Consider the following 18,999-nt stretch of genomic DNA (forward strand, 5'->3'; position numbering starts at 1 on the left):
ATTTAGCTAATTACTTTTGATGAAATCTCATTTTTTGTATCTGGAAAATCTAAATCCAGTGCCACTCATATTCAGCGACTATGAACACACATTTGGATTGACTACACGCAATACACGGACGTGGATAAAGATACTGAGAACTTTACATGAGTGTGTGAAACGGCGTCAGATAAACGCCAAAAGTACAGTACCCAGCAACAACAACAACAACAACGTAGAACTTGGTCCACAATCTCTTCATTTTTGTACCACTCTTCCACACGTTCGCCTAATCATCTCGCGCCACGTGGCACCTGGGGGACCCTTTACGGTCCTGCCAACTACAAGAACTACCGTCTCTGTACAATATTATTGTTTTGTTTTTATTTTTCTCAGACTCATCATAAGGTTGAAAATTTTGACTTTTTTTTTTTTGGTTTTTGAATTTTTGTGTTCTGTTTTTCTGGGGTAGCTTATATTTATTGGTTTCATTATGACTATGGGGGGCAAACAACAGCGAGAGTCTTTCTTTCTTGTAACTTCAACAAACAGCCTCAGCGGGTAGCTTCTTCAATTCAAGTTCTCTCTTTTTTTTATTCATTTGTTTATTTTCTCTCTTTTTCTTTTTCTATTTGGTTTCATTGTTTTTTTTTTTTTTTGTGTCTGTGTTTTCCTTATCATTGTGTCTATATGACAGAACTCTCTGGGGTGTTGGTGTTGCTGAGGGATCTTAGGCAAAGGTGTTGATGATATGGGAGCGTGTGTTTCAACTCCACAAGGTTGCGTGGGAGGGAGGTTGAGCTCTTCCAAGAAGAAAACCAGGAAGAGGAGGAGAGAGGGACTCAGAAGAAGAGTTACTTCTCGGTTGTGTAAGGAATCATTGGAGAAAATTGATGTGGCAGGGTTGCCTGATTGTTCCTTTGCCAATCCCACTTTCCAAGGTTGATTTTTTATTGCATTTTTTCTTTTAATCTTTTTGTTTGGTCTTCTGGGTTGCATTTCTGTGAAATGATTCTGGAAAGGTTGTAAATGAGAGAGCTGAGAGATGTTTGGTCTTGTTTTGTTTTGAATTGCAATTTCAATTTTTTGTTAGAAACTCGGAATCCTTTTAACGTTTTTTTCCCCCTTCTTTTTATGGTGAGTTTGCCAATTGTTTTTGTGCTTTTGGGGTAGTTGGATAATTGGAGTTTTACACACTGGGGAATGTTGTTGGTGGAGTTGATCACTTTGTGTGTATAGGATTGGTAGTGTATACTCTGGAAATTTGAAGTCACGGCTAAAGCGAAGCGAAGCAATAGTTTAGGTGGATGGAGTGGATGCTAATAATTGGTGCAAATTATTGTCATTTGCAACCGAAAGCATTGTCAATATTTTGTGTTAGTGATATGTTTGCAGGCTTAGCTCAACTAGTTTCATTTTCTGTAAGGGAGGTGTTGAAATTCAACTTTTGGAGTGTGATGAACGCAATAAGACTTCCGGTGAGAAAGTGGTGTTGAAATTTGGGGTAATACTATAATACTGAGATGATGTCTATGCGTGAGAGGTTGATTATGAGCACAATTGTAGTTGGTGAGTTGTGCATTTATGATATGCCTCTAGCCTTTTCAGCTTTGCTTTGAGGCTTGATCAATAATGGGACTTAAAACTAGCATTTGTTGCTGGAATTAGGTCCTTATTATCACAGACATGGAGGGACAGGTTGCAGAATTAGTACTTATAAGTTATAATTGCATGAATTTTACTATTTTAAGCAGTGTAAATGAAAATTTTGAAATGGGAACTGAATGTACATGTTAATTTCTATCATTAGGGATTTCATTTCCGACCTAAGTCATCTTTATTGAAAAAAAACTCAATGTAATATTTCAGTTCTCTGACCCTGTAGATCTGCTTCTTCTGTGGATGATTGTTTATTTTCTCTTCTCAGATACATTTTCATCAGCTTGCAATATAACATCTATTTTAACTATAGCTACTGCATAAAACATTTTTTCTTTTTTCTGAAATTCTAGTGAGCTTTTGTATGACTTTTATTATTGCTAACGTGTTATTGGAATTTTAATTTGTGGCAACAGGAAGTATTGAAGAGGCATGGTTTGATTCGGTTGCAGTATTTGACTCTGACTGTGATGATGATTATCAGAGTGTTCCTGATGGTTTGATTTAAATTTTTTAAAATTTAGATATAGTCTACTTCCTACTTCTCTGATGAATAAGATATTCTTACCCTAAAAAATTATTATTAAATACAATTGATATTTGCAGATGTTGTATCTCTGAGTGGGATTGAAGGTGGATCTGTATCAAGTTTTCCATCTTCAGGAGATGCCAACCATGGAGTTTCCACAGATCATGTTCAGAAACAGAAGGAGTTGTTGGCAGGATCCGAAGCAGCCAGAAGTTCAGATGTCCAATATTTTGTGGTAGATGCCATTGATTCTCAACATGAGCCCGTGTTCCTTGATGAAATTTCCTCAGTGGACGCGAACTCCAACAAGGATGATGGACTTTTGGATAATTGTGGGATTCTTCCGAACAATTGTTTGCCATGTCTTGTATCTACCATTCCTTCTGTTGAGAAGAGAAGATCAACAAGTTCTAGTCCTCCTAATGCAAGGAAGAAGCCTACAACAAAACTTTCCTTTAAATGGAAAGAAGGACATGGGAATGCTACTCTATGTGAGTTGAAATTCTTGAAACATTATTCTTGTGACTCTATGGTTTTATTTTATCTTAAACCATTGTAAATCATCTTAAAAGTTTTGTCTAATAGCTGGAAGGAATAACTCTATTTTTTCATATGCATTTAGAGTTAATTTATCAATTACATTGCTAAAGTTGATTTAATAAATTGCAGTTTTTCAAGGAGAATGCATTTATCTTGTCATCTAATTGTGAGAAAATACAATTGTAGTAATTCTTATTCTGTTCCTTTTTCTGGTTTTCAGTTTCCTCAAAGATGCTTCTACAAAGACCAATTGCTGGTTCTCAAGTGCCGTTTTGTCCAATTGAGAAGAAAATGCTTGATTGTTGGTCACAAATTGATGCAAGCACTTTCAAAGTTCGAGGAGTAAATTATTTCAAGTAAGATTAAGATTTGTCTGTAATTTGTTTGACAGTGCATGTGCATCCATGTGCAAATAAATGCACAAATATTTTACACTATGAAGTCAAAGTGAGATGTTTTACATACATATCCACAGACAATGTTTGACTTGGCTATTGTTATGACAGGGACAAGAAAAAGGACTTTGCTCCTAATTATCCTGCATATTACCCATTTGGTGTAGATGTTTTCTTGTCTCCACGGAAAGTTGACCATATAGCTCGGTTTGTGGAACTTCCTGTTATGAGTTCCTCCGCGAAATTTCCTCCCATACTAGTTGTAAACGTTCAGGTACTCCTACTTTTCTGAAATTTAGTTATAGTAGTACTTTATAGTATTATTGTATTTATTTTTGTATTTCCAACAGGGATTCCTTAATTATTTTTTTGTCTTTTCCTTAATATGGCACATTGTCAACAGAACAATTTATAAAATTTATGCTGCATATTCTTATAATTTTTGTTTTGTGGATTTCAGGTTCCACTCTATCCTGCCACACTTTTTCAAGGAGAAACTGATGGTGAAGGAATGAGCATTGTTTTGTACTTTAAACTTTCGGAAAGTTACTCCAAGGAACTTCCACAGACTTTTCAAGAAAGCATCAGAGTAAGATGGAGCCTTCATGTGTCAATTTAGTGGTTAATATTCCTGATAGTCTTATACATCCTGCTAAAATTGCTGTCATTTCTATTTTTCTTGGTTACTTTAATATTAGTTGTTTCATTATCCATAAGATAAAAATTGCCAAGTAATAGATATATGCAATGACCAAATATTCCCTTATAGTCCTCTAGTTGTATGGTCTCCTATTGAATTACCATATTGTTGCCTTTTTGTCTGTTAATTTGAGGAAAGCTCTATTACTTGTTTTTACTGTCCTATGTGTAGGTGATGAAATAACATCTACCTATGTCTTTCTACAGAGATTGATGGATGATGAAGTTGAAAAGGTAAAGGGTTTTCCTGTAGATACAATTGCACCCTTCAGGGAAAGGTTGAAAATATTAGGCCGTGTCATCAACCTGGAAGATCTTCATTTGAGTGCTGCAGAAAGGAAGCTTATGCAGGCTTACAATGAGAAACCTGTTCTTTCGCGTCCCCAACATGAGTTTTACATGGTTTGTCATCATGATCTCATCCACTGATTGCAATGTTTTCTTTCAATAAACTTGTCAAGTTATAACTGCTCACTCAACCTGGTAATGAGCAATCAGTTCTTGGATGACAGTAATTGCTGCTATAGTACTTATATATTTTCATTTACTCACTCCATTATTTCATTTAATACCATCTTGAAGCTGGATATGACTATCTTTGTATTATCTTTATGAGTCTCTATATAAGGTATTGGATGTCCCCATTGATGTCACAGGTCTATTTTGTTTCTCAGTGAAATCTGAACGTGAAGTTCCATACATGCATACGTGTTTTACTTTAAAGATAAAATGGTCCTGCATGTGTCCACATTCATGTCATTCTGTGATTATATGGCAGTTAGTGCCAGCATGATTAAGTCTTGAATAGTGAATTCAGAATGGTCAATCAAGCCGAGAAAAACAAAAAATGTATATCATGAAATTTAGACTTTGAAAAAGTGAAAGGTAAAGTTCAAGTTTTCATGTGGGGCCTCCTTCTCCTTGTTGATGTGTGTACTCTTTGGTTGCATCTTTATGGATTGCTTGGTTTTCTTACCTTTATATCATTGGCCCGCAATTCAGTGGCGTCATTTCATCATAAAAGACACGGGACCTCCACATGCAGTATTTTTCAATTTGTGACACTTCTTTCCAATCAGCTAACCACTATGATTTACCTAATTATTTAATGAAAAATGTTATCTGTACCCCAAATTGTACAATAAATTTTACAACTAAAAGAGATAGAGAGAAAAATACTGAGATGTAATAAATGATGTGATGAAAAGAGATACAAACAACAAGTGTTGCGTATGATTAATATATCTCTTATTTAATTATCTTTTTCAGGGGGAAAATTACTTTGAGATTGATTTGGATATGCATAGATTCAGTTATATCTCCAGGAAAGGGTTTGAAGCTTTCTTGGACAGATTAAAGGTTTGCACTCTAGATGTTGGCCTCACAATTCAGGCAAGTAGTTTTCTCTTGTGCCAAAAAAACGATTTTATTTTCTCTGATGCTCCTATTGATTTTTTGTATAACATTTTGTGTAGCAGGGGAACAAACAGGAGGAGCTACCAGAGCATGTGTTATGTTGTATTAGATTAAACGGCATTGACTACATGAATTACCAACAACTGGGGCTAACTCAGGACCCCCTCTAATATAAAAATAACAAAAGCATTTGCAATCTTTCAATTTATGATTAATTATAGTCATTTCTATAAGCGATTCTTTCCGTGTATACTTTTTTTTATTGCATAAAATTCACGTGAGTTTTATTAGAAAATGAATAAAACTCAATCATGTGAATTTTATTTAATAATAAAAAGTACGTTAAAAATTGTTATTAGGATTTTTTTTATTTTTTATTTTATCAATCATGTAGACAACATGCGTGTGATTAAAGATGTGGCAACTTTGTGTAAGATGCCAGCTTCAAATTAAGGAGGGGTCACTAGCACAACAATAGAAACATGGACCTACCTACGCCTACTTGAATTTCGGACATGAAGGGTCCATACTTTTGCATTTACTCATTCTTTGAACAAAACATTTATTATCAGAGCAAGGAGAAATAAACCAACATAAATGTGGACGCGTGAGTTCTGATCAGAGAATGTCCTTTTTTTTATATATTTATGGGGGTCATTTCTGATTGTACAACTACTATAAGTGAAAAATGTAGTACAGCGTTACTAGTTGAACGTGTGCATAGTGATTGAATGCAACTAGTGGTGGAATCTTCCCCTTGACAGCCGGAAATATTTATGGATTTGGGTTCATATATGATATACCTGTCAATTGAACAATTTAAAAAGAGTAAGCTTCGATGATTTTTAATTTGTAATGCATTTGCATTAATTGATTGTGCAATTAACAGGTATAGTTTTGTTTTTTCCCTTTAAAATAATCCCTTTAAGTAAAATTTCACGTTTTTTTTGTTGATAAAGAAGTTTCCACTTTAAATGAGTAAAATTGAATGATACTAATTGGGAAGAGCATTAAAAAACAGTAGAGATGTGGGCAAGTTTGGGTCAACTTGTTCATATTAATTGGGTCGGTCTAGCCAATTTGATAACGTAGTTGGGTCAGTTTGATCTAGGGGAGGTTTGAAAGAGTATAGTACTCGTTTTTCATACATGTATTTGAAAAATTTGTCCCATTCATATCTATAGGCAGTAAATACTAGTTGAGTGCTGCAGGGTGTGTTTAGTAGAGAGGGATAAAAATATATGAAAATGTGAGGAATGGAAAGAGATGAAAGAAAGTTAGGTTATTTGATTGAAAGACAAAAGAGAAAGTAAAAGAGATGAAAATTTTGAATTAAAGTAGTAGGTAAATAATAAAAGAAAAAAAAATAGAGATGAAGCAAATGCCCATTTTACTCCTTTAGGAACACACATTTCCTCTTAAGATACGATAAAAAATATCTATTTATTACATATTATCAGTTATTACATATCTATTTGTTGGAGATGAATATAATTTCTTGAATCTTCCTAACATATTGGTATTAGATCTTCTGTTCAAGATATGTTTTGCATCCGTTTCGTGGTTGATGAAGTCATTAGCGATCAAACATTTTGTTTGTTATCTGTTTGTGTTGGGTTTTCAAGATTCTATCAAGAACATGGTCAACACAATCAAGATTGAGAAATTCACAGGGAAGAATAACTTTGACCTTCGACACATCAAGATGCGAGCCTTGTTGAAAGAACAAGGCATCTGGGCTCCTTTCTTCGGTCAATTGTTGAAGATTGATAAGTCAACCCTTGGGTTACAAGAGGAAGAGGTGCATTCACTAATTCTCTTATCTCTATCTGATGAGGTTCTTTATAAAGTTTCTGAAGAACTGACTGTTGTTGGGCTTTGGCTCAAATTGGAGAAATTCTTTATGATGAAATCAATCTGCAACAAGTAGCTTATGAAACAATGTTTGTTTGGCCTCTGAATAAGGAAGGTACACCATTGAAGGAACATCTTCATGAGCTAAACTTTGTTTTGATGGAACTACGCAACATTGATGTCAAGATAGAAGATGAAGATCTAACAACGATTCTATTGGTCTTTCTTCCTCCTTTTTATGAGAATTTTGTGAGTTCTTTTAGTATAGGTAAGTACTCTATTACACTTGAAGAAGTCAAGTCTAGTCTCTATTTTAGAGAGCTTCGACTAAAGGCGTTTAGGAATGGTGATGAAGCCTCTACATTCGAACTATTGGTGACTAATTCTTCTAAAGGACAGAAGGAGAAGAAAGACAAATGTGGTAAGAAGAGCAAAGCTTATCCTAAGGACATCTGCAATTACTGTAAAGAGTCGGGTCATTGGAAGTGAGACTGTCCAAAGAAAGCAAAGAAAGATTATGTAGTTGCTCTTGTTTAAAATTACTCCTCATCGAAAAGCGATTTGGTTTTGGTTGTTGGTGAACAACTACAACAACATTTTAAACAATGGGTACTGGACTCAGGTTGTTCTTATCATATGTGTCCACATAGACATTAGTTTGTGACATATGAGAAGAAATTTGATGGTAATGTCCTCATCCTCTTTTTTGTTGGGGTGGCGCTAAGCGCCAACATGGCGGCTTAATGCCCCGACTATTTTTCTGCTTTGCTTTGATTAACATTATTCTTTACTAATTCATGTTTTTGTTTATCTTATTGGTCTTGTCTTTTGTATTTTCTTTTTGCAAATGGCCTCCAAGAAGCGTAGGGCAGGTCCCAATCAACCTTAGGGGGCAGAGCCCGCATGGGACTCCACCCGTTTTGTCTTTGAGGTTGCATGACATCGATACCAAGACAACATTCACCTTTGTAACATTATTCTAGAGCGGAGCGTGGAGCTCTCGCCCAATCAGTATGATGAATTCTACGATGAGCTGAAGCGAAGGCAGTGACACCAGCGACTCACCAGCTTGCTAGAAAAGCACATCGATGTGGCACTGGTAAAGGAGTTATACTCCAACATATATGATCCAAAGGATGGCTCCCCGAAGTAGTGCAGGGTTAAGGGGAAACTCATTAAGTTTGGCGCTCAGACGTTGAACGCTTTCCTTGAGACCCCGATCATCATTCCAAAAGGGGAGCAACTGGCCACTTACGCCTAGTACCTCCACACCTACCTTGACCATTAGACCATCACGATGATGCTATGCACTTTAGGTGGTAAGTTTATTTTGACTGCTGAGGGGGCTCCATGGAAGATTCTAAGGAAGGACCAAACCACACTTGCATAGACGTGGAGTGTCTTTTCTTACTTCAATCTGGCCCCTACCTCCCACACCTCTGACCTCAACGTCGATTGTGCCCGCCTGATATATGGGCTTGTGATGAAGATGGACTTGGATTTGGGCAGCCTCATCTCTTTCCAGATTACACAGATTGCCCAGCCCAATTTATTGCAGTTAGGCTTCCCTGTGCTGATCATAACTCTTTGCGATGCAAAGGCGGTTACCTTTGACTCCCTGACCTTCGATTCGCTGAGCCCAGTGATCAACTTGGCCTACATTCGGAAGAACAGCTGGAATCTACAAATCCTTCCATCGTCTTCCCCGGGTCAGGGCTCAAGCCACTCCCGATGTTCCACCAGTCGCTCCTCCACCTATGGTCCCTACTCCAGCTGTCTCTCCTCTACCCGCCGACCTGCCTTCTCTCCTCTCTTCTCAGCCAGACCAGCTCCTCCCTATGCTGTAGAGTCTCCAACTTCAATCTCCGTCTCTTTCTTGCTCTCGGATTCTTAGATACGTTTTTGATTAAGCAATTGTAGCTTAAATAAGCTACCATTAATAAAGATTAGATGTTAATTCGGCCAAGTTGAAATTCAAAGTTTCACTTCGGATGTTTCAATAGAATGAAATCAGAAACAAAATAGAATGGTTGTGATACCACTGGTACCTTGCTTACCTTAATATAATTCTTTGCCGTTTCAAAAAAAAAGAATGGTTGGGGTAAAGACAACAAAATCATACAAAATACTTAACAAAAATTAAAATTTGTATTGTAATTTGAAACAAAATATAACATTTTTAATGAAGTTATTTAATTCACTTTTGATGAGTTTTTTTTACAATCATCATATTAAAGTTTAAACTTGTATATGACTCATACTATCCAAATCTCCCATCACTAAGCCACCCTAGTGGTCACTTTTGGTGAGTCTTACAATACTATATGTAATTTAAGAATTTTAACAAGTTTTGTCTTTAATAATGCAATAATGTTAAGAACGGTTGCTTATATAAATATAGCAATTGTTGTATAAAATTGTTTTGCAATAATGTTAAAAACCCATGAATAATGCTCTTTATTTCAGGATGTTTAGTAGGAGAGAAATTTTTTCATGTCCATAAATTATGATTCATGATAATTGTGTTTCATGGGAATAAATAAAATTTATTTGATTAATTGATCATTGTTTAATCTTTACCTAAATTTCTTAAAAATTAAAAAGTCATACATATTTTTACCGTTTATTTTAATTATTTATTACGTTATATAATTTAATAAAGAATAATGTAGTAAACTAAAAATTAAACTTAAAAAAGTTTGATTCTCACGTTTTTCATAAAAAAGTTTTTGTGAGAAATTGATTAAAAAATATTTCCCCGAAAATATCTTTTTCCAATAATGTTATTGTTTTAAAATGCAAACCAAATATGTAAAACTAAGTTTCCAGACTATGATTATTAGGAAACCAAAAACTTCTTTTCTACTAACATGTGTTTGCTGCCAATTCAAATTGGAATCTAAATATCTAATTTATCACCGTTCCTTGGTAAAGCAAGAAAAAGTGTTGAAAGCCTGGAACTGATGAAATTCGGGGAAACATGGAATCGGTCACTATCTGGGGGCGACACATGACCGCGACTTAAGATTCAAGTACCGTTGGAGATATTCTAATAGAATTAATTGAAGATTGTTTTAGAATTGCTAAGTTGATACTTGACAGGAAAATAAAATGGCACAAGAATGCCATTTTTTTTAAACATTTTGATGATTCTAGCTTGTCATATAGTTATTAGAAAATTTGGGATACTATTATATGCTTCTAAGCACCTAATAATTTCCATTTTGTGTGTGCGTGTCGGGGGAATTATGGGATATTCAATATGAATATATACTGGGATTCTAAATTTGGTTCAAAGTAGCTCAGTAGCTGCAAAAGGAAAATCCAACATTTGTCACAACTCACAAGTTTCTATTTCTAGAGGGATGCAAGAAGATAGGTTAAGGAACACATGAGATTCTCTACTTTCCATAGTGAAATGAAACTAGTGAATGTCCTACTTTATGATTTTACACCACGAAAATAGAAGCAAATATTTCACAATGATATGTAGCCAAAACTCAATTGATTTCACGGGTTTCCAATCATATCTTACAATTCTCAAAGTTTACTCTTTACAGGGATTAAGAGGCTTCCCACACAAACCTTTGTTTCCAGAATAAGTGCTCCCAGGAAAGTCAGTTAGAGGCTTACCCTCTGGAATTTCCCCTTCAAGCACATTATCTGATAAATCCAATTCCTTCAGCTTTTTCAACTTGAGAAATCCACTTGGTATTTTACCACTGAAGTGATTGCCTTGCAGCTTCAGTCTCTCCAACAAGGTCAACTTTGCCAGCATCTCTGGCAAGTTGGAGGCTAATTCATTGAAGCTCAAATCCAAGCTGTGAATGGAATTCAGTTTTCCAAGAGAACTTGGCAATGTACCCTTCAGAAGGTTATGAGACAAATTCAGGTACTGAATGTTTAACTGCTCTCCCACACCAATTGCCTCAACTCCACTTGAGAAGTTGTTATCAGAAAGATCAATGTATGTTAGTGTACCTTGTTCAGTGTCAAATACTCCAGCTATCGAGCCTGTTAACTTATTTGAGTGAAGATCAAGAACACCAAGATCAGGCAAGTTTGTGAGGGATTCAGGTATGTGTGAATCAAGTGAATTGCTTGAGAGGTTTAGCAAGTAGAGCTGACTGAGTGATCCTATCCATGATGGTATGGATCCACTGAGAAGGTTCCCTGATAAGTCCAGTTCTTGTATTGGACTCTGTGTTGTTTGCAATGAGTCTGGAATTTGGCCCTTGATGCCACAGCCAGCAAGGGATATGCGGGAAAGCGATGATATGCTTGTTAGCCAGGGTGGAATGGAAGAGAGGTTCAAAGGGTTGAAAGAGAGATCAAGGGTTTGAAGGTTTTGAAGGGAAGATATCTCTTGAGGCAATGGCCATTCAATCAAATTACTGGAAATGTTCAACATTATGAGCTGAGAGAGTTGGCCTATTGATTTTGGTATTTGGCCAGAGAAGGAGTTGTCACTTAGGTAAAGCTCTGTCAAAGAATGCAAATTGCCCAAACTTGAAGGCAATGCTCCTTCAATTTTGTTGTTTGATAATGAAACTCTTTTAAGAGAAACTAGGTAGCCAAAACTGGGGGGTATATTTCCACTCAGGTGGTTATTGTGGAGTCTTAAGAAACCCAGAGAAGGCATTTCACCAGATCTTGAGGGAAATGGGATGGTTCCCTCAAGATAGTTGGTGTCCATGTACAAAACTGAAATGGCAGTTAAATTGGTTAGTGAAGAAGGTATGCTTCCACTAAGCATATTGCTTGAAAGATCAAGCTTCTCCAGAGCCTGCATCTGACCTATGCTATTGGGTACTTGACCCATAATGGCATTATCATGAACATCCAATTCTACCAAATTGGTCAAATTCCCAAGTGAGAAGGGTATTGTACCTGAAATTTGGTTTGAGTAAAGCAGCAAACTTTTGAGCTTTTTTAAGCTTCCAATGGTAGAAGGGATTGACCCAGATATCTTATTTTCATGCAGTGCCAGTTCCTGGAGTCTTGGCAAGTCACCAATGCTTTCTGGTACTGGTCCAGTTAAATTGTTGCCATAAAGGTAAAGCTTTTGGAGGTTTGGCATTTGCAAGCCAATTGTTTGTGGAATTGTCCCAGTGAGGCCTACTAAGCCACCAAGATCAAGGATTTCAAGGGAAGTGAGGAGTGTTATGGAAGGAGAAAGCTGGCCAACCATTTGGGTTTGAAACAAGTCTTTTTCAATGAGACCTGGGAGATTGATCTGTGTCACTCTAGTGGTTGCATTGTCACACACAACACCTTCCCATTCGCAGCAGCTCCTACCCACCCACTTTGCCAACCTGCCAGATGTATCCATCTGAATGCCATTCTTGAAGCCCATCAAACCTTCCAAGTCATCTGAACCGCATGCTCCTGTTGCTTTCCTTAATGCTCCTCCAAATGCTATCACTGTCAGCAGTGCAACTATCTGTAGCAGCTCATAATTCATGGTGCTGGTTGCTCTGCCCAATGGAAGTGTTTCTTACTTATCTTATCTTATGCAATGCTTTCTTACAACTGAAAAATGCCCCTTAAGAATGTTGGCTTGGGTATTTTTGGCAAATAATCCACATTTCACGAGATGCAGATACAAACAAGTATCATTGCTTTCGAGATCCAACTTTTTTTCACTTTCCTTTTGGCCACTTTTCTTTTAAATTTCAAAGCTGGAAAGCACATTTGTCTGAATCATGATTTCCTTAACAGTACTTAAGAGTGATAGATTCCATAGACTGGCCCATTTGATTGTCTGGATAAGCGCCAGAATTCTCGTACCCGTACATGATTTGGATTAAACTAAACCTTGGCCCCTGTGCTTTTACGAAATATAAAAATTCTCTATTAGAAAGGTGCAACTATAATGTAGTAGTTGAAAACCAAATTTCTCTGTTTGAACTTTGAAGCATGACAGATGGCCAAGCACATGGTAAGGATTAATCTGATAATGGTGAGAGTTTGGTGGTTGTGCACATTTGGAAGTTTCTCTTTTGGGAGTTTGTCAAATTCCATGTTCTCATAAAACTCTTCCTTTATGACTTCCTTGTTGAGAAATCAGGAGATACATTGGTTATTGTAATTTTTATGTACTTCAATGACTCAAGGAGTGATCTCTCTCCATAATTTGAAATTCCAAGTGGCATCTTACTTAAATTTGTGAGCCTTCTATGCTCCACCACTGCACACTTCATTATTTTTATGCATAAGATTATCCCAATTTCGAGTACCAATTATTTGTCATTGACAGTGTCACCCAGAAAGCAACAGTTTTGCAAAAAGAAATATATCTACACTGTACAGGGGTCTTGTTATCTTTTCTTTAAAAGGAAAAATATAAAATCAAACTAGGTGCTTCTTTTGAAGATATCTGTCACAACAGATATTTTTAAGATGGGAAAAATCACTGCAGAGCAACCAAAATCCTCAATCGTTTACCTTGACATAGTAGTGTCGGCTTGGGATTTTCTTATGAAGGGCTATTTCAGTTTCATTGTCGTTTGCTCCCTCTGGTCATATAAATAACCATTTTTTAGTTTCTCACATAATTTCCTTTGTAGACAATCATGTTCAAAACACTGTTTGATAGTAAATATGGATATCTCTTCTAATATAGATTTTAATCTTTTACATATGGATGCTTTAGTCACTTTAATAAAATTAATTTAGTTAATTTGGTTAATAGTATTAAATTTGTCAGCAATTTCATATATCTAACGTTATTTTTAAACAATTGCTCTTAAAATTATTGTTACCTCAATCTCTTAAACTCTTTCTACCTACTTAAAGTATCTTAACTAACAATTTTTTATATTTCATAAAAACAAGTAAAGGATATTACAGAAATAGTTTTGGCTTGTGATTTTCTCCTATACTTATGAAAAGAGTTCAACAAATTGATTTACTGTATTTATTGTTTATTGTGTAAAAAATGTTAAGTAATTAAGAGTATTTTTCTTAAAAAAAGAATTTAACGTAGAAGGAGTCTTATAAAAAGAGCAGGCAAACTTCTCAAAAGATTCACTGCTGAAGTTTGATAGGATCAAGATACACTCTTACATAGACATAGGCACAAGGAATCCTAGTTTCTGATTCCCTTGATAATGCCAGCTCTACCAGTTAACATCTTTATAGCTATTTCACAGACTTCAACAAACCATTCATCCTCTAAAACTAATCAATAGGTCCAAATTTTTTATCAACAGAAAAGTAATGCCTGAAATCTCTAAAACTAATCAATTGGCTATGGTTATATTGGAAAAAATAATATACAAGTAGCTACAATGAATCCAAAACCTGAAGGCCCTGGTAGCAGTTTTGGTTTCTAGAAAATCTGGTGATTTATCAACCAAATTTCACAAGATGGTATGGCTGGACCAAAATTAAATCTTGATCTCCTTCATCCTTTAGCATACCTGCAATGTATGACACATGTAGCGTGGGAATGCACACTGATGTAATACAATTCATCCTCACAAGTTTGAAGTGAAACACATTCCTTGAACACTGAAAAGCACCTCAATAACAAGCACCATTTATCATAGTAATGTGATCATGTAGCGGCATAGATGATAAACATGAAGCTCTTTCACTTCAATGTCTTCTTTCCCTTCTGTTCTCTAGAATGTGTCAAGATGTACAAGTGGATGAACTTTAATCCTTTCCATGAGAATAGACTAATGAGACTGATTATGTTTGGACAGATGAAGTGGGGCTAGCAACATCATCCTCTACGTTGTCAAAGGCTGCTCTCCCAGTTAACATCTTTATAGCTATTTCGCAAACTTCAACAAACCATTCATCCTCCGGCAAGACACTGTCATTCAAAGGTTATTAATTAGTATGAAGCAGTATACAACAGAGATGGTTAATTCCATCATAAATGTATTTATATGGTGTTGGTCAAGACATATTTTTCCTTTTTTTCTCTCTAGTTTCTTTCTATTGATATTCAATATGAGTATATAATTATATATACACACATGTTTGGAATGGAGCAAAACAGAATGTATTGATACTAGATTCCTTTATTTTGATTGTTTGAAATAGGATTGGGATATGATATGATGAATTCCATCTTCTTCCATCCAATATCCCTCTTTTTCTTTCTCTTTCCCTCGAATTTGGGAGATATGTAATGGAACAATTTTCTTTTACCCATTTCGCCATAAAATATCCAAACAAGAGAATCGTAGCTTCATTGCATTCTAATCTAATCCACTTCATTTTACTTAGCATTAGATATTCAAACATAGTATTAAGCTGAATAGATGTACCTGTTGGGATCTAGACCTGTAGCGGCAACAGCATTAATAGCCCTTTCAATAATGTTTTTAATAGCTTGATGCAAATGACGAGATAAGTAACGGCCTTGGGATGAAAATATCATCACAAATTGCATATCCAAATAAAGCTGCACGAATGATCAAACAATGAGTCTGATATTAATTTTGTTAAGTGATCTTAATTCCTAAGCATTAAATAAATGTCTTCAATATAACTACCTTCTAAAAACAGGTCTCAAAAGCAACTTTTTAAATGTTTATAGAAGAAATTATTTTTACTGGCCTCTAACATTAACTTATAAATTAATTTCCAATATTGTAGCAGCTTTACATAGAGCACCAACAAAGCTTTAATTTACATTAAGTTGGAACCAGTCACACTCTATAAAACTCATGTTCAAGTGACTACCTGTTGAAGGCCGATGGGACCTAAAGGTGTTGATCCTGTCTCAACCTCTTCCCAGAAGGTTTGGTCATCAGAAAGCCACAGGATCACTGTTTCTGTGAGTCTCATCAATAAAACAGTGGCAAATCTTTCCCTTCCCACAAACAGATCTGCTGCAATGCTTGCCACATCCGTAAGCTTTGCAAAAATCTCCTGAACAATATACGAAGGAAAAGATAAACCTTATAATTAAACAAAGATACTACTACTATGTTTCTATTGATGCTTGTATTTGAGTACTAAAGAAAAAGCATATTATAATGATTCAAAGGCATAACATTTAACAACATAGCATCAAAGGAAGCATCCTTTTGTGTTACATATATTACCTGAAAAATTGGAGAAGGAAACCATTCAGGTTGTTCTACATTACCATCCATTCCCAAATATATTAATGCATTTAGACGAGCTTCTCCTTCTTCTGTGAAGATAAGTTCAAGAGCATGTTGCCGGCAAAAGCTGTCCCGCAGGCGATCAACTTCACGTTGGAGCCTTTTCTTCAGTTCACGCTGTTTGTCTGATCCTCTCCTGTGAGAGTCATCACCTCTGGTGCTATTTGAAAGTTTGATGACAGCGCGCGGGAGAAGCTCATCTGCCAGCAACATTGCATTAGCCAGCAATGCTATCTGCTGTTCTTCGGTCTCAGCAATCTTAACAATTTTGTGCCCTTCCAGATTCTCAGTTACCACTGAACCTGGCAATGCATTTATTAGCAAATTGACATAGAAGTTGAACACTTGTAGAAGGCCTTCAACTGCAAGAACGTCCAATTGTAGTATTTCAAGAGGTCCTACATCTTCAAATAGCTCCTATTCACATAACAAAAAACTTTATTAAGTATCTTGAGCAAAGATATATGAAGTCAAGGAGTGAAAGAAAGAAGCTTCATGATAATTTTTCACAATATTATACTCTCTCAGTTGGCTATCTTAACTTTTAGTAACATCAATACTTTCAAATAAATATAGGATACTGAGCAATGGATTTTTGAAAAAAAAATTCAAATGGACACAATTGTGAAATCATGTTAAAAGAGCTTACAATTACAACAACGAAAATAGATATGAGAACCAAAAAGTAAGTAATTACCTGAACCATTGAGTTGAATTTGTGAGCACTTCTTGAAAGCTTTGGTTGAAAACTTAAGTTACTGTGAGAAGAAGATGGAGGTAGGCCAGAATGCCTGCTGCTGGTTGGTGCATAAGCAAGAAACCAATCATCTGCAGCAGCTAGTGCAGAACTACTTTGTTCAATTCTTCTCAAATTTGTGTTCAGTGCTTGCTTGACAAAGGGCCTAAAATATTTTATTAGGATTGGGGAAAGGGCCAGCCCACTAGCCTCTAGCTGATAACAGTGACTCATGCAAACATGAACACATTCAGATGCAACTCTCAAACCTCCTGCCGCAGCTGTAGAGGCAAGAATGCATTTCTTAAGGAGAACAGCATATTTCTCAGCCTGTGTTACTGCCCAAGTTACTAGCTCAGATGTATAGGCAGGTTCTTCTTCAGCAAACACTGACAAAGAATCTGATGCTGCTTGTGAAATGGTTGAAAATACAAGCTGAGAAAGGGTAGCAGTAAATGCTCCAACTCCACCAGAATTGCTGGATTGAAGGTTTTTCATGTTACGTTGCAACGTTTCTTGGTGAGAATTTAGTAGTAATGTATGAGCACGAGGACCGTCCCCAAGATTTTTCAATGCCAATGCTGTTGATCGAATCTCTGCACTGTGAGTCGATGGCTGGCAGATAGTTTCTGCTAGCTGATCAGCCAGTTTTTTTCTGTGTTCATTAATGGCATCTTGCAATGCCTGGAATAAACTTGGACTTAAAGTTTTCCCTTCACTAATTTCTTTTGCCATTTTTTCTCCTTCGTCCAATGCAGTCATAGCTTCATCCACTCTTTTCTCTGCTAATAGAACTTCAAGGGTTTCTAAATATCCTATTAGCCATTTTTCTGTATTGGATATATCTGTTTTTTCAGCTAGTAAATCATCCATGTCTGAATCTTCATTTCCACTAATCATGGAACTAAGCATGCACCCTTCTGCTAAACCATGAACCAAAGCAGCCTGGGTGTTTAGAAGATTTCTCATGGAAAGCAGCTCTCCCTCAAGATCTGAAATCTCTTTGGATGTACTGCATAAAAGTATTGCAGAGATAGTCATGAAGACAGTAATAATCATGATTACAGATAGTAGCTATCCTAATTTTCAGACAACAATAGATTTGTCAGTTTTCGGTAGAATCACAAAACCTTCTCGGCCTCTTGTTCAAAAATTTAAATTTCTTAATTGGATCCTTGAATTGATGTTTATATATTGCTGACTAAGTGGTCTGAAGTTTAATCATTGACATCCACAGTATAAGGAAGTTATAAAAATCATGAATTATGGGTCATACATGGTCAGTGTTTATAAGAAAGGAAAAGTTATAAAAAACATTATTGGATTTGGACCCTTACCTAAAAGCTTAAGTTGCAAATCTTATACCAAATAAAACACAGCAAAAAATGATGGAATTGTTAGTGGCAAACACTATCAGCAGATATAGGACAATGTTATGTTCAAATATTAGAAATATTACCTTTAGAAAACTAACCAAGGAATGAAATCCAAATTTCACATTGATAATTTTGTTCAATCCCCTAACAATCATATCTTACAATTTTATACTCAACTAATGCAACAGAATATGTTTTCTTTCCCCCCTTTTTTTTCACTCCAATTAACTTCCATGTCTAATTTTCTACTAACAGAACAAAAAAGGTTGTGTAACAGAATTGAAAGTCAGCTCAGCTTCTTACTTCCTCTCATCTACTTACTCTTCCAGTGTACTAGAAATCAGTGAAAAATATTTTCAGAATGTGTCCCTCCCTCATTAAAGAAGCCTGAAAGCTTCTTGGAGTTTATTCTGGTAGCTGCCTGCTGGCATCAGACATTGTTTTTTCATGTACTACAAAAGGGGTAAAGAGTTACAAACATCTAAGAAATCTATCCCGTACCAAAACTTAAATGGGGACAGAACATTGGAACAAACACCTGTTTCTAAATTTCATACAACCACTTGACATGTTGACAATGATGCAATCTGCAGTAACTTCTGAAAGGGAAGGCATTGGATCAATTCTCATCGTAACGAAAAATTCATGAAATGGAAATGCTTAAATCTCTTCAAATGTTCAGATA

General features: G+C 35.9%; 3 protein-coding genes across 6 annotated transcripts in view; 1 reads left to right on the plus strand and 2 right to left on the minus strand.

Moving 5' to 3' along the window:
* Positions 1-14,890, plus strand: LOC114410614. Of its 4 annotated transcripts, XM_028374580.1 has the most exons (11): positions 1-387; positions 497-540; positions 677-920; positions 2,055-2,135; positions 2,245-2,658; positions 2,928-3,063; positions 3,214-3,376; positions 3,563-3,691; positions 4,009-4,203; positions 5,071-5,193; positions 5,280-6,012. In XM_028374580.1, exons 3-11 carry the CDS (start codon positions 731-733, stop codon positions 5,385-5,387), a joined length of 1,539 nt encoding a protein of 512 aa, XP_028230381.1. In that variant the 5' UTR covers positions 1-387; positions 497-540; positions 677-730; the 3' UTR covers positions 5,388-6,012. The 4 variants fall into 4 exon arrangements, with proteins under 4 accessions (XP_028230381.1, XP_028230387.1, XP_028230384.1 ...); XM_028374583.1 differs by lacking the exon at positions 1-387 and having other exon boundaries at positions 412-558; XM_028374574.1 differs by lacking the exon at positions 1-387 and having other exon boundaries at positions 412-540.
* LOC114410608 (LRR receptor-like serine/threonine-protein kinase FLS2) lies at positions 10,382-12,808 on the minus strand. Its single transcript, XM_028374569.1, has one exon. It carries the CDS (start codon positions 12,533-12,535, stop codon positions 10,619-10,621), a length of 1,917 nt encoding a protein of 638 aa, XP_028230370.1. The 5' UTR covers positions 12,536-12,808; the 3' UTR covers positions 10,382-10,618.
* The window catches only part of LOC114410589 (exocyst complex component EXO84A-like), an 11,623-nt gene continuing 7,285 nt past the window's right edge, over positions 14,662-18,999 (minus strand). Inside the window, exons 4-8 of the mRNA XM_028374555.1 lie at positions 16,900-17,950; positions 16,140-16,619; positions 15,775-15,963; positions 15,357-15,493; positions 14,662-14,896 (exon numbers count right to left, since the gene is read on the minus strand). Coding sequence (XP_028230356.1) covers positions 14,770-14,896; positions 15,357-15,493; positions 15,775-15,963; positions 16,140-16,619; positions 16,900-17,950 — 1,984 coding nt within the window. The 3' untranslated portion in view covers positions 14,662-14,769. The remainder of the gene's footprint in view (positions 14,897-15,356; positions 15,494-15,774; positions 15,964-16,139; positions 16,620-16,899; positions 17,951-18,999) is intronic.

Source organism: Glycine soja, chromosome 1 (genome assembly GCF_004193775.1).
Source record: "Glycine soja cultivar W05 chromosome 1, ASM419377v2, whole genome shotgun sequence".
Taxonomy (NCBI): Eukaryota; Viridiplantae; Streptophyta; class Magnoliopsida; order Fabales; family Fabaceae; genus Glycine; species Glycine soja.